The sequence below is a fragment of the Phyllostomus hastatus genome, unplaced genomic scaffold (assembly GCF_019186645.2).
Source record: "Phyllostomus hastatus isolate PE091 unplaced genomic scaffold, TTU_PhHast_1.1 phas_contig_40, whole genome shotgun sequence".
NCBI lineage: Eukaryota > Metazoa > Chordata > Mammalia > Chiroptera > Phyllostomidae > Phyllostomus > Phyllostomus hastatus.
The window spans coordinates 99,305,007-99,319,526 of record NW_025333872.1 but is presented as its reverse complement, the minus strand read 5'-3'; the positions used below and the strand labels follow the sequence as shown (position 1 = coordinate 99,319,526).

General features: G+C 56.1%; 1 protein-coding gene across 19 annotated transcripts in view; it reads right to left on the bottom strand.

The window, feature by feature from the left end:
• AFDN (afadin, adherens junction formation factor) overlaps positions 1-14,520 on the bottom strand; it is a 103,513-nt gene that overhangs the window by 60,424 nt on the left and 28,569 nt on the right. For 16 of the 19 annotated variants that reach the window (XM_045843619.1, XM_045843623.1, XM_045843629.1 and 13 more), the window contains exons 4-8: positions 13,648-13,811; positions 11,818-11,978; positions 10,020-10,177; positions 7,740-7,851; positions 6,563-6,730 (exon numbers count right to left, since the gene is read on the bottom strand). In XM_045843619.1, coding sequence (XP_045699575.1) covers positions 6,563-6,730; positions 7,740-7,851; positions 10,020-10,177; positions 11,818-11,978; positions 13,648-13,811 — 763 coding nt within the window. The remainder of the gene's footprint in view (positions 1-6,562; positions 6,731-7,739; positions 7,852-10,019; positions 10,178-11,817; positions 11,979-13,647; positions 13,812-14,520) is intronic. The other 3 variants (XM_045843622.1, XM_045843625.1, XM_045843638.1) reach the window with 1 other exon arrangement.

The window sequence follows — 14,520 nt, the reverse complement described above, 5'->3', positions numbered from 1 at the left end:
CCGACGTCCACCACTGACGCCGAGTTCCAGCAGGAACCACTGGGCAAGTGCTTGGCCAGGGAGCGGAGCCTGGGTGGCGGGCAGGGAGGGCGACTAGACCTGCTCTCTGTGCGTCCCTCCGCGCTGTCGGAGGTGCCAGCACTCTGGCTCTGCCTGTGCCTGAGCTGCTGTGGCGGAGACAGCCTGGGAAGCGCCAGGCGCATCTCATCTGTACCCAGGCGAGCTGCTCATGCCACACCCACCGTGGTCCACGCACTAGAGCCTATGAGGAAACGAGCCCCAGAGAATCCAAGAACCACGGCAAACCTCAGCCATGGGGGCCAGCCCAGTTTGCATGTATGTGCAAACGCCCAGTCTCCTCGCAAGACCAAGCGGCGTCTCCAGGACCCGCTGCACTAGCGCCTGAGGAACCTTCAGAACTCCTCATCGACCTGCCAGTCAAGCCCCCAGCTGCTGGGCTCAGGACCTGAAGCCCCGAGGACGGCAGGAGTTTCACATCTGGAGCGTGCCCAGTTCCAGGCCACGCTGTGGCCTAAACTCCCCCAGACGCCGCTGCAAGGGACTGCAGTGGCGCGTGAGACACAGCGTCCAACCCGCAGCCTCACAGCAGGCCCAGAGCCTCATCAGATATGGTGGCCGCCCAAGTCTTCACACCAGTTCATTTTCAATTCCGACTCAAGTCCTGACCCGAAACGAGGCACCCAAACCCGTGGGCTCTCCCTGGACATGGGCCACTCCTCGAGGACCCGCCCGCCCAGGCCCCAGCAGGCGTGCGGTGTGCTCACCGGAAACACCCAGCAGGCCCACGGCGCCCTGGCCAAGGGGGGCCAGTCTCCCGCTCACCCCACGACCCACACCATTGGCCGCGTCCATCCTCCCTTCCCATGGACCCGCCACCCCAGCTCTGAGCTCCCGGGGGCCGGTGTGCCCTGGCTCTCAGCGCAGGGTCTGGTCCAGAGCATGCATCTGACAAAGACTTCATGCATGAACACTCAGAAATCATTAACGAAAAACGAAGAAAACAGAACAATGCTACATGGTCACACAGAAATTACACAAATTATAAAGAAAACAAAAGCAGCCAATAACTGATCAAAGATAATCATTTCAATATGAAGTTACAACACAAGAACAAGGAAACTGTCTGTCTGGGGGTGAAAGACAAGGCCACATAAAACCCTTCTGAACGCTGACTGCTTCTGGAAGGAAGGCACGCTGCGAGCCGACGACCAGGTAGACGAGGGGGCATGACGTGCTTCCCTGCGTCCGCAGCCGCACCAGCGGACTCGGAACTGCAAGGAGAGGGAGAGACCCACAGCTCTCTCCCAGCCTCCCCCTTCCTCAGGTGTCACTGCCAACCATGAGCAGAAACGAGCTCCTCCTCCGCCCCTCTGCTCTGACCGCGCCCCCGTGGCCACAGAACACACAGACGCTGCCTTCACGGACAGGGTTCTGCGCAGCCTGAACGGCGGCCACGGGGCCGAGGAGATGCAGTGGGGCCTGGGCTGAGCTCAGGGAAGGACAGGGAGACGGGGCAGGCCACCCTCGGGCCCCCGAGCAGACACTGGGGGGGGTCTCCCCTCGGCCACGGTCCATTACGGCTCCTTGCTGGCGCATACGAGTGAGCGCCTCGCAGGCCGGCCATCATAGACACAGAAAGCTGTCTCCTCAAACAGCAGTCTCCAGCCTGCTCCTCTTCCTCAGCAGGTGTGCTACCAACAGCCCCGCCGTCCCGCCAGGTACCTCCAACACATCTCTCAAAGCAACCCTGCCGCCTACAATGGTCTCCCTACCAGACATTTTAAACACTCCTCAACTTTGGGGTTCCGTCTTAAAAACACGGACCGTGGCACGCGGCTCACAAGGCAGGAGGCACAAGAGGCGCAGGGGAACTTGCGCCCTCCCCGACGCCCGTCCGGCCGCTCCTCCCCAGAAGCAAGCCTCTCCCACCCACTGGGGCACCTGTGACCGGACAGCTGGACACTCCCCGCTCCTCCCTTCGGGGGCGTGGCACAGACATCGGGACACCACGCAGGGCTGTCACGTGAAATGCACGACACCCGGTCTCCTGTGCAGCACTTGGGACAGACACTGACGAGATGCTGTTTCAGCGGAAACTCGCATCTGTCTGGGTGTCCCGAGTTCTAGGCCCAGCCCTGGCGCCCCGGAGCACTCCTCGCAGCTCCACACCCTGCCTGCGGGCACGTCCTCCGGACGGTCGGAGAGTGAGGGGAAGGGGCCCGTCCTGGACAGACCGGAGCAGGCGCTCCCACGGGCACCAACGTGCGCTCCGCAGCTCCACACACACGGGGGAGCTCCGGGAGGAGGTCCGTGCTGCCAACACCTCCTTCTGTGGTCGTGCTGGGCGGGGGGTCATTTCCAGAAGGCTGGCGAGGGGGCCCCACCTCCCAGGCGCTGTGCCGGGGGCCAGGTGCCGGAGAGGAGCCGTCAGCGAGGGAAGAGAGCCACACCCCCACAGAGCGTACCTTCAGTGAAACCGACGCAATGGTGAACAGATTACCAAAAAGTCATCAAAACCTACTGAAATAAACCTTGCACATATTTTCCCTACCTCTGCTGGAAAAAACGAACGCTCCTCCAGCGGAACTGGCACGAACGGGAAGAACGCTCCGGTTCCGTGTGCGCACCAGGAAGAGGAGCGGAGGCGGTTTACCCCGATGCCCCATCGTTTCCGACCGGGACGTTACCCCCCACACACACACACGAGAACATCGGGGTCTCCCTCAGACACGGGGTAACAGAACACGCCTTGGGACCTCTTGTATGTGCACACAAGTACCAGAACAAGCAGAAAATGTGACTTGTTCCTATTACAAAAAAACCACCAAACTCCAAGTTTGGTTACTACCCAATGAGGATGTGTATGGCCAGTTTAGAGAAAATTCAACTAAAATAAGATGTTAAAAAGTCAATAAACTTCATGCAGCATGGGGAAGTATTCAGTGATCACATTCACCGTGTAAGAAAGAGTTGAAACAGTTCTGAACCAGAAAAGCAGACAAGAGGAGGTATTCCCTCTTCTGCAGGCCCAGCCCCAGCCGCACGACTCAGGACGACAAGGACACACACACACAGGCTCTGGGGGACACGCTCCGAGTGCACCCGTGCGGCTCTGCCAGCACGGAGAAACAAGCCTCCGCCCCGAGGGCGGGGGGGCCCCAGGAACACCCGGGACCTGGTCACAGGGGAGCAAGCCCCTCCCCCAGAACAAAGACCGCCCCGGGAGCAAGGGCCCCGTGCAGGGCCCGGACAGGCGGCCTCGGGTGCGGGGCGCGGCTCCCGCCAGCCTCTCAGCCGCGGTCTCCTCCTCTCGCCACCCTCGGCGTCCTCCTTCCCGCCTCCCCTCCTCCTCACTCGGGGGGGGTGAGGGGAGAGAAAGGGAAACAGCTCTCTCCCTTCTTCAGTCCAAATTCTCCCTTAAGACAGCCTGAATAAAGGAATGGGACATTTTTGCAAAACACACTTTATGTTACATGAAATGAATTCTGGGCATGGAGTGCGTACTTAGTGGATGTGAATTACACGCCAGTGCAGTCGAGCCCTTGAAACGAGTCAGCGCACCCGTGCAGAGCGAGCCCACGGGCTATCTGCCCCGGCGGGCGCGCCTGCCCGTGCGTTCCGCGGGCGCCCGAGCCAGAGGGGAGTAAGTAGGAAGCAGAGCGTTACCTTCGTGAGTGGGGCAGCTGTGGTAGGCAGAGAGGCCCCTCCTCCCTGGGGTCCGAGCGCATGCGGGGACCCCGGTGAAGGCCGCGTCAGCAGGGCAGAGGCGTGCCGAGCACGTGGGAGGGAGGAGAGAGACAGAGAGGTGAGCTGCAGTGAGACGGCGCCCCCCGCGCGAGCACGCCCCCCCCCAGCTTCCAGAGCACGAGGCCAGGACAGCGGTGCTCGCTCCGGACAGTGTGTTCGAGAGACAGCGCACGCTGGCGCGGAAAACACCGGACGACAGGGGAGGGGTCAGCAGGGGCGGAAGAGCAAGTTAGTGCACTCCCCAGGAGACCAGCACCCCACTGGGCTCCTTCTGTTGAGAGAACACAGCCAAAGCCAAAGCAAAGGGTGAAGTGACTGGTTAGCCCTGTTTCTCCCAACGACAGTGCAAGCGCAAGCCCCTCACCGCAAAGACCTCTCCAGCCCTCAGCCCGCTGAGGACAGGCGCCTGCCTGAGGTCGTGCCCGGCGGAAACACGGAACTTGCCTATGCGTACCAGGCCAGCACTTACAAATGCTGTTCGCCTGCACCTGGAAAACAGATGGTCCCCTCGGCAAGCCGAGGGCAGCAGTGAAAACGCAGAGCACAAACCAGCGAAAGGACACAGCTCTGGGGTAAGACCCCAGCCCAGCACTGAGCGCTGCCACCCACGATTTGCTCGCCCCTGATGGAGTGGCAGCGGACCCGCGTTTCAGGCACCTGTTGAAGAAACAAAGCTCTCCAGGAGGCAGGGGAGGACTCGGGAGTGACGTCGGACGACACAGAGCCCCGGGGACTCCTCAGACTGTGCTAGGAGCAGCCCTCGATGTGACACTCGCCTGAGGCGGGAGCACCCTTCTCCGCCCCGGCGCCCACGGCCCGGCCTGCAGCAGAAGCTCATGAAGCTCGGAACAAAGGCAGCGGAAGACCCGGTCGAAGAAGTGCACAAAAAAGCGTGGAACATGAGCCACTGCCAACATCTGGTGAAGAGCAGTCCCAAACTAACACTCACCTAGCCGCTATCATCTCTCCACACCTGCAAAAAGCTTTGTGCACGGCATCCCCCGGGAGCCCGTGAGCATGAAACAGGCGGTCGGAACGGCGACTCTCACTAGGACGTGAGCGCCCAAGGTCGGCGGGCTACCTGTCTGTCGGTGCTCCACCGCCCAGGCCCGGAACGGTGCCAGACACACGCAAGTGTTCAGTGGCTGCCTGTCACCTAAGTGACCGATGAATCCTCACTGTCTCTGCGGCCACCCACATCGACTTTCCATTATCCACCTGAAAGGTGTTCCATGTCGGCCATTTATCAATGCTCTCTGCACTAATAATGCTCCTAAATCCTCAAAAATTTTGATTTAGAGAAAACGAAATCATTAATTTCTAACATGCAACGCAAAATTTTTAAGAACAGACCCAATGCCCAAGGATCCTAACAAATTTAAGCTCGAAAACAAAGCACTGTCTCTAGTGGCTACTCACCACCTCAGGTAGCGCCTCCCAGGCCAGAGCACAGGCGTGGGCACGGGGCCTGTGGGCCGGGCCCGGCCTCCGGCACCTGGTTCTACCCGGTGGCAGGGCCGAGTGCTCGCTTAACTCTTAAGGAGCAGTTTCATTTATACAGCCCTAAAATTGCAGCCGGCCCTTTGAAGGAAACCGCAAGGCTGATGTGGCCCCCGGTGACAATGAGTCTGACGCCCCTGGGCTAGAGACACATCATAGTACAAGTTTCCAAACCACCGTGAGAAACCCAAGAGTTTAAGTTAACTTTTCAGCCAGAGAACTGAGGGACAAAGCAACAACCACTTTCCTCCCAAACAGCTCGTCAGTTAAAAGCCCTCACACGTAACTAGCATAAAAACCACTGCCGGCAGCGCACGGCCACTGAGAAGCCGTCTGTACCAGTCAGACGACGCCATCTCCTCTGCACCGACGTGACCTGGCTGTGGCCTCAGGCTGCACCGCGTCCAACCGCTGGTCGCAGTCTTGTCGGCAGACACGACCCCCAGGGACCCAGGGGGAGAGCCACACTGCTCCTGTCCAGGGAGCCACGGCACCGCGGCCCACAGGGCGGGGCTGGTTTTCAGCTCCTTCTGGAATGACTGGAAGAGCTTCACGTGGAGGCAGTGCTCAGGGGAGGAGCAATGGCCTGGTTTTCACAGCGTCTTACAATGCAGGTCACATATTAGCGTTTTAGCCACACAAGGAATGGTGGAGTTTTCCTGAGTAATAAACATATACCACACTGATGCAAATATATATACACATACACACACACTACTTACAGATGCGTGTGCACAAAACATTCCTTCAAGAATGTCGATGTATTTCTCAACCTGATGGCTCACTTATAACAACAGCTTTGGCTAAAAGAGTTCTATAAATAAAATAGAGGACTAACATGAAAATAAACTCAGTCTACGATCATTTCAAAACCAAACAAATATCCTTCCTCTTGCACATGGAGTTCTTAAATGCACTGTTAAATTTAAAGATGGTCTTTTCAGACACTGCTCATAAACAGTATAACACATAAACACTTGTCTCTAAGAATCTGCCCTAATAGGAGTCTGTCTTAACATCCTGAAAAAAAGTTTTAAAAGGGAGTAGATCAATTCAACCTCTCCTTCATTCTCTATGTTCACTTTTTTAGCTTTTGCTTGACAATATTAATTTCCGCCTATGTGTGGTTTCCTTCTGGGCACGAAAGTACATACCTCAGGACCTTAAGGTTCTGTTTTATTAAAAAACAGATGTCACCTCATGAGGGTCCCTGTGTTACAAATCAACGGCCCACACAGGGCGGCCGGCCAGCAGAAAGGCCCGCTGTGGCCACGAGCGCCCGCACCCTGCTCACCTGGGCTCAGCTCCACCAGGTAGGGCAGCTTCTCAGGCGGCAGTGCGGAGCCGTAGCCGGACCCGTCCGCTCGCTCCTTCCCCCGCGCAGGCTTCCCATCCAGGTGCTTCCTCGTCTTCTTCGGGACGTGGTCCAGCGGCCTCCTCTTCAGCTGGAACACTAGGACCCCTGCAACAGCGACACTGCCCGTCAGGAGTCAGACTCAAGTTGGTGCGGCCAGCTGGCCAGCAGGTGGGACTCGAAGAGTCATCAGAAAACACATTCGACGGCACCCCCCGCGGCACGACCGTGTGGGGCCTCCCCAGTCCCACTTCCCCTCCACGGCGAAGACACCGCTCTCCCGATGGGTCGTGGAGAGCGCCAACACGTGGTTGGCAAAGACGTCCGTTTCACATGAACCATCGCCCGATGAACAGTGCATGTATTCACACACACACAACACGTACGTGTCTGGCAGATTTTCATTTAATTCAACTGAATTCACTCCGAATTCAAAGGGATTTAACTCTGACAAAGTTGCACTCCGTGCCGTCCAGGAAGAGCGCTAGGCCAGAGCACTTCTGAAACCCCCGGCTCACGCGCAGTGCTGGCGGCGCCGACGGGCAGCGGGCCCCGCGTGCTCGCTAAGGCACCGGCCGCCCACAGAGCGGCCGTGAGCTGGGGGTGGGAGTCTGGGGGGCAAGAAGGCCGTCCCGTTGAGACACATCCCACTATTTCACTGCTCTGAGATAACGGGAGGACACTGCTCGCTTCGTGAAAAGTCTGGGCTTGCTTCTGAAACAGCGAAATTACTGGACAATCCGTAGGGTGTTTCCTTTATTGTAACAAACCCGCCCCAACCCAGAAGTCCCTCTGGCCTGCACAGCAAGGGTCCCAGTGCCGACACGAGGACCTCCCACCAGCTGAGACGCGGTCCCACCAGCTGAGACGCGGCGCACCTACTGAGTGAGCATGGCAGCCTGCTCCAGGTCTACACTCGCGGCTGCCACCGAGTGCGGCCCTCGGGCCCAGAGGACGGCCGTGGAGCCCACGAGCCAGTGCAGGAAAGGGGACAGCCCATCAGTGAGCAGCATCAGAGACCACCCCCCACCGGCCCAGTCCGCCCCAGCCAACTCGAGCAGCCGGTGGGCCAGGCACTCATCCGAGGAGGAACTCATCAACTAAGGGAAGTCTGTACCTCTGTCACTGGGCCACTCCCTGAAGATCTGTAAGGGACACTCGTCGTCGTCAAGGATGATTTCTTTGGCACCTTTCTCGTCGGAATGCTGGGCTCCAGGGGGAAGCATGACCTGGAGCAAAAAAGCAGTCACCGTGACTGGACCCGGGAGGTGAGCCAGCAGGTATTTAAAGAGCTCGCTGTTTTAGGCAAATAAAGTCATTGCGAAATCAAGCTGATCCAACACCATGGACAATCCTCCAACTGAACCACCAACAAACGCAAAAGAAAATGGCGTCCAATAAAAAGCTTTGCCAGCTCGACTGGGCCCCTTTTGTCCACCTGCCTCTCTCTGGCCCCCCAAACAGGTAGTCCGAGCACAAAAACAAACGAACAGACTTTCACACGGAAGGACGGTGTGCGATGGTCAGCTCGTGACTAATTCTCAAGAAAAGATCCACAGCGGCTCTCGCCCGGCCGTCTCTTCACGCGGGCTCTCGCAGGACGACCACACGGAGCGGCCGAACGGAGCGGCCTCCTTCTCCGTGCGGGGGCCTGTCTGCGCGAACACATTTTCATCAGACCGTTGGGATCCGTGTTACAGGTGGGCTCACTCGACCCCCCCGGCTGTCAGTCACCTTTCTCAGGTACCGCATCACCCTAACCCTAACCCTGACCCTGGCACCGCATCCGTGTTTTCGGCAGCCGAGCTTCTCCGCTGTCCGAGAAAGCCCGCAGCGACGCGGACAGGGGCGGGGCGACGGCACCGCCGCAATGCTGCTGTTCCAGCTGAGCACTGACGCAACCGAAACCCAGCCACGGGCGTCGGACACGAGGCGGAGTCACGGCCGCCTGGGCTTCCTTTTACGCCCGCAGCTGAGGTGACGGTGCTGTCCCGATAGACTTCGCCCCTCCGGGTGCCGACACGCTCACACACCACGCGGCCAGGCCGTCCCACCGGGCCCTGCCGTGTCTCTGCATGCTGCTTCGGGTCATCGTCCAAGGACAAGGGTGTCACAACACACCCTCTGCCAAAGGGATCCATCTTTCTTTGCTTTTTGCACTACACTTAATACCTTTGGCTCAAAACACACATGACTTCGAGGTCTGGCCTGCACTCACCCAGGCCGCGGCATGCACCCCGGGGGACCCAGCCACACGGGACAACCCCGAGTTCTCCGGCCAGGCCACGCGTCCTCGCTCCCGCCCCCTACCATCCCAGCTGCCACCTGCCCCTCCCCGCAGGAGGCCTTCCCCACCTGGTCCCGCTGTAAAAGCCCCCTGTTTGCATTTTCCAGTCCGGGCCCCTCTGTGCCCCTTTACTACAGGCTCTTTTGAAGGCAGCTCTTATTTCCTACCCCAGCATGCTATCTACCAAAGGAGAAAAACTTACATTAAAATATGCTTATTTAATGATAAAACAGGTAAAATAATACGTGGATGAATGAGTATGAAAGAGCTATATACTACAGAAGTTATAAGATGATAAGTCAAGGAAACAGAACATCTAGTTCAAAGTTAAAATAATAATAATCAACTCTTGACTTGTAGAGCATGAGCTTGCAAAAGGGAATGTGCAAGAATATAACAAAAGAGACACCAACATAACGAAAGCCTCAAAAGAAATCGTCAAATGGCCTCGACGGGGACTGTGAATAACCACCCAAAGTAGGCTTTTATAACCGCATGACTCGGATTAACTTTCTGATCTTACTGTATAAATTAGGCAGAAATTATTAAGACAAAAAAGTTATGAAGTTCATGATCACATATCATCTCCAATGCAACTTTATGAAACTATTATTTAATGAATTTGCACACACTAGGGTCAAAAGTAAAACTTTTATCTCCAAGGTATATGGGTAGCTCTGACTGTATCAACCAAGTGCTGGCGAATTACGAACAACAAAATGCAGTTTATTTAAAAGTTGAACCTTCATGGTAGACTTCATGTAAAAAAAAATTATTAAACCAGACCTTTCTAAAATAAAGTTATCTATATATGTAAAATAACAAGAGAAAGGATCTAAATCAAAATATTAATAGTTGTTGTGACCCTTTGACACTAGAACTACGGGCAATTCTTACTTCCCATTTGCCTTTTCACACTTTCCTTACTGGACGACAGGGCGCACACTCCTCCTGTGACGGAGCAGAGGACGTTTGTTTCCCCGCGCACTTAACACACGGTCCCGGGTTTCCCGACTCTAAATGGCGCCGCGGGACGAAAACCATCCCCGGCTCCACTTCACGGGAAGGTCCCCGCCCCGCTCGCAGGGCAAGCACCCGCCCGGGGCTCACCCGGGCAATGCAGTAGTCCCTCGGGCTCTCCTTCTCCAGACCGTACTTCTCCAAGGCTTCGGCCACAGCGAAGTCGGCGGGGTCGGTCGTGGACAGCAGGATGGTCTTGTAGGGGATGTTCGGCTTCAGACTGTCCGCGTAGATCCTCAGCGTCCCACCTGGAAAACACCAGCCACCTCTGAGCACAGCCTCGTTCCGTTAGCGGCGACAGCTGACGTCCACTGTCCCTTAAGAAAAGGGTGCCTGCGTTCTAGTGGCAACGATGCAAGGATGGAACACACACAGCTCCGTCCTCGTATCCTGTGAGACGACACCCATCAGAAGCAAACACTCCTGCGTGACAAGGACCACCCCGTGCCCCCTGCGCGCCCAGCTCGTGTGGACGGGTCAGGAACTGACGCCCGCTGGGAGAGCGAAGGAGGAACAGGAGGGACTCCGGGGTCCGGCAGTGCTGCTCTTCCGCCGGTGCGTCCCCAACTCCGGACCCGCGTGCTGCCGGGCGCCTCTGTTCCCCACTCCCTCCTCCCCAGCCTGAGACTTAAACGAGAAATCCAGATCGGGTCAGGCATCGACCCCACGGACGAAGCCATTTAAGAAACTGGACTGGACGCCGGGACACTTCAGGTGCTGGAGTCCACGGGCGCTTCAGGAGGCGCCTGGCACCGCAGCACTGGCGCCCCGTCCCCCCAGGGACTGCAAACTGCAGCGGCATCTCCAGCTGTGAGCCCGTTTGGAGGGAGAGAACCAGCAGAGCAGAGCCGTGGAAGCACCCTGAGGCTCTCTCTGTTTCTGTGCAGTTGTAATGCAACGCTACGTGGACCCCAGGGACGCTTCTGGTGTCAGAATGTGCTTCCTCTCACGACGGAACTGCACTCGGACAACCTGACGCCAGTGACAGACGAGCACACACGGAAGTCTTAGATTCACGACTCGTGAGAACTCTGTCCAAACCACTGCTCACCTGCGGAGGATACCAAGGAAAGGATCTCTGTCCCGCCCCCTCCTCCCAAAAAACCTAGGCCTGGGCCTCATCCCCCGGAGGAAATGGAGAAACAGGAGGAACAGGAGGCACAAACGGTGGGCGGCATCACAGGATGTACTCGGCAACATCCACAAAACCACCTGGGGTTGTGTCTTTTTTAACAAACCCACAAACAGGCACACTGGGAGGTGAAATAAAAGAAAGGAGCCTTAGAATGAAAGACTGAGCTGAGGTACACAGGTTTTACTTGATTCCTGGCTTAAGCCAAAGAAGTCCCCAAGACAAACAGGAAAATCTGAACAGCGACTAGGCATTTGATGTTATTAAGGAATCACTGTTGATTCTTTTGTATGTGATAATACTACGGTGGTTTTGGTTTTGAGGAATCCTCACCATATAGGAAAATATTTCGAAGTATTTGTGGGTGAAGTAACGAGAAATTTGGGATTTGCTTCAAAATACTACAGACTAGGAGAGGGAGCAGTACGTGAGGGGCAGAGAGGAAACACGGCTGCCAATTACGGAAGCATGGTAAGGCTCACGGGGGAGCTCACTGCGTCTTTCTCTCCTGCCTTGTACACATTTGAAATCTGCCCGAATTTAGGTAAAAAAACGAGCCGTGCAGGAAAAATGTGTAAGGAGACGCATCTCTCTCACCCTTAAGCCAACCCTGACTTTGCACAGACACGACACACATTTGCTAGCAGGCACCTCCCCCACAAACTCAACTCAGGAAGGCCCTGCAGGCGTAAGAAGCGAGATCAGACCCCACCCTGCACCACACAACCCAGCGGGGAAGCCGCGGGACACCCGTACCGGAGTCGGGCCGCCCGTCCGAGCTGCGGAACTCCTGCATCCTCTTCTCCAGCTTCTGCTGCCGGCGCCGCTTCATCACCACCTCGGGGTTGGAGATGGTGCGCGTGAAGCTCGTCTCGGGCATGTCTTTGTACACCTCCGCGGCCAGGCGGGGGTTCTCCCTGGGGGGGAAAGGGGCACCAGAACCCTTTAGAATGTTCTCTCAGGAACAGCACCATCCTCCACCGGCTGCACCTGTGCCTGCCGTGGGCTGTCGTGTTGCCACGCGGGAACTGCAGTCACTGTGGACGAAGGGTGCAGTTTCTCGCCTATCAAGCCAATATGCTGAATTAAGCAGAAATTTATAATTAAAATTCTATAGTGAGTTCATACAATTTAATTACTGTGTATTAACAAAGCTAAAAGAAAAATGTACAGCCCTGGCTGGTGTGGCTCAGTGGACTGAGTGCTGGCTTGTGAGCCAAAGGGTCGCTCCTGGTCAAGGGCACAAGCCTGGGTTGCTGGTCAGGTTCCCCGTAGGGGGCACGTGAGAGGCAACCACACATTGAGGTTTTTCTTCCTTTCTTTCTCCTTCCCATCCCCTCTGTCTAAAATTAAATAAATAAAATCTTTAAAAAGAAAAAGGAAAATGTATAAATTATACATTTCAGTAATTTCCACTCAGGTTACCCTAAAACAGACAAAATGAAAATAAGACTGACTATACTTCAGATTTTTTCACTAAAAGAGTTACCAGTGTTCACTTTCTTGAGGCTGTTTTCAAAAAGGAAATAAAGCTGACCAACTTAACTCACTCTAAGTAGCCGACCTTCTGAACACAAGTAATGTAACACCTCATAAACGAAGCTGGTAAACAGAACAGCCCCGACCCGTACGGCGCGCAGGGTGGGATTCATCCTGCAAACTGCAAGGCCTCTGGCTCAATCCCCGGTCAGGGCGCACGCCTGGGTGGGGGCGTCAAGGGGAAACCCACTGATGTTTCTCTCACACATCGATGTTTCTCTCTCTCTCCCCCGCCCCCTCCCCGCTCTCTAAAACCAAATAAATAAAAAGTCTGAAAAATAGTTGATGAATAAAACAAACCTTGACCTACGTTTTAACCTCTTCTTTTCTTTGGTATTTTCCACACACGAGCAACATGCTTACACAAGCCCTCTCTCTGGCAGAACCACACTGGACAGAGCCCTGCTCGGTAACACCGCTCCCAGGAGCGCACGTTCCTTCCGCAGGCCTCCCTGCCCCACAGGCTGACAGCTAGATCCACGGGCAGACAACGCAAAACGGGCTCAAATTCCACTATAAAGTGGATGCCGTTCGCTGACAAACGGTTAATATCCTCAACACATACGGAACACTTTGAATCAATCAAAAAAGAAGAAAAAAAAAACTGAAGAGGTCACGGCAACGGAAGAATAAATACAAGTAGCTGATGACGGTGTGGAAAGATGGCCACCAGTGGACGACGACACAGATTCCCTTCACTGGAGACACCCCCTGCTGCAGAGAGAGGGCCCTGGCCCGCGACAGCCCCCAGTCGCAGGGCACGCGGCGAGGACCGGCTGCGGGAGGCCCCGGGTGCTCCCGCCCGGCCAGCTGAGCGCCCGCCCGGCGGTGTGTCTGAGACGCGCCCCGAGGACGGAGGGAGGCCGGCGGCCCTGGAACAAGGACAGTGGGCGCGGTGCCAGCTCAGGGGGACGACGCCTGCCGTCAGCAACAAACCTCGTCCCACGAGAGCCGGAGCTCTCCCACATCGACTCCTCACGGACGGTCTGCTACTGGCAGACGCCTGGCTCAGAGCGCAAAGAAACAGTGTTTCCAAAGGTCACTTACACGTCATCCCCTTGGAAGGGTCTGTCATCTTTTTCGGATGCTTGTCTCATCGCCTCTTTCTCTCTCTTCTTCTTCTCCTTCTTCTCTTTCTTTGAGAGCGTTCTCTTGAAGTTCTGGATGACGCCTTCTTTTTCCTGCTTTTCAGGCCCATTGCTCTGAACCTTCTGATGAAAGGAACAAGATCACGATGTGGGCCACGACTCGGAGCCCCAGCAAGCCGACCGAGGGCTGGGCTCGGTCCGCCCCGCACGCCGCAGCCCGCAGCCCGCAGCCCGCGCCTGGGGCGGCGGGAACGCCCTCTCGCTGGCCTGTCGGAGCCAGCAGCGCCCTCGTCAAGTCTCAGGGATTTCTACATTCACTCCCTGTGCATCTCACTCTCTGTGGGGTTTACCACAATACAGAACTGACGACTGATCACGTGGCCAAAGAGAAAACCAAACCCATTAAGAAAACTGAGGTGAGAACCATGAAATCTGACTTCAAAAGTAAAAATGCAAATCATTTACATCAAGTAATATGAATAAAGAAATCTATGAAAATACGGAACTAAGCATTAAAATCATTATCTATTTTATAGATTTTTTTTAACTTCAAAAGAAAGGTGAAGCGTATCTATAATAAATCAGCTTTAATGAAGCCAAGTTTCTCAGGTATCTTGTGTACCTGCTGGTCCGCCCTAATTCCCAGCGTGGCAGACCACAGAGACGTGTTTCTGACACATGCGAACAGTACTGACAGTACTGGTGGACCACCACGAGGCGTGGTCACCGGCCGGGGAAGAGCCGCCTTCCCGTGACGGCTGCATCCGCACACCCACACAGCCGCCCCGCCCGGCCCCGGGGCGGGTTCCGTGGCCGCAGGAGTGCACACCCG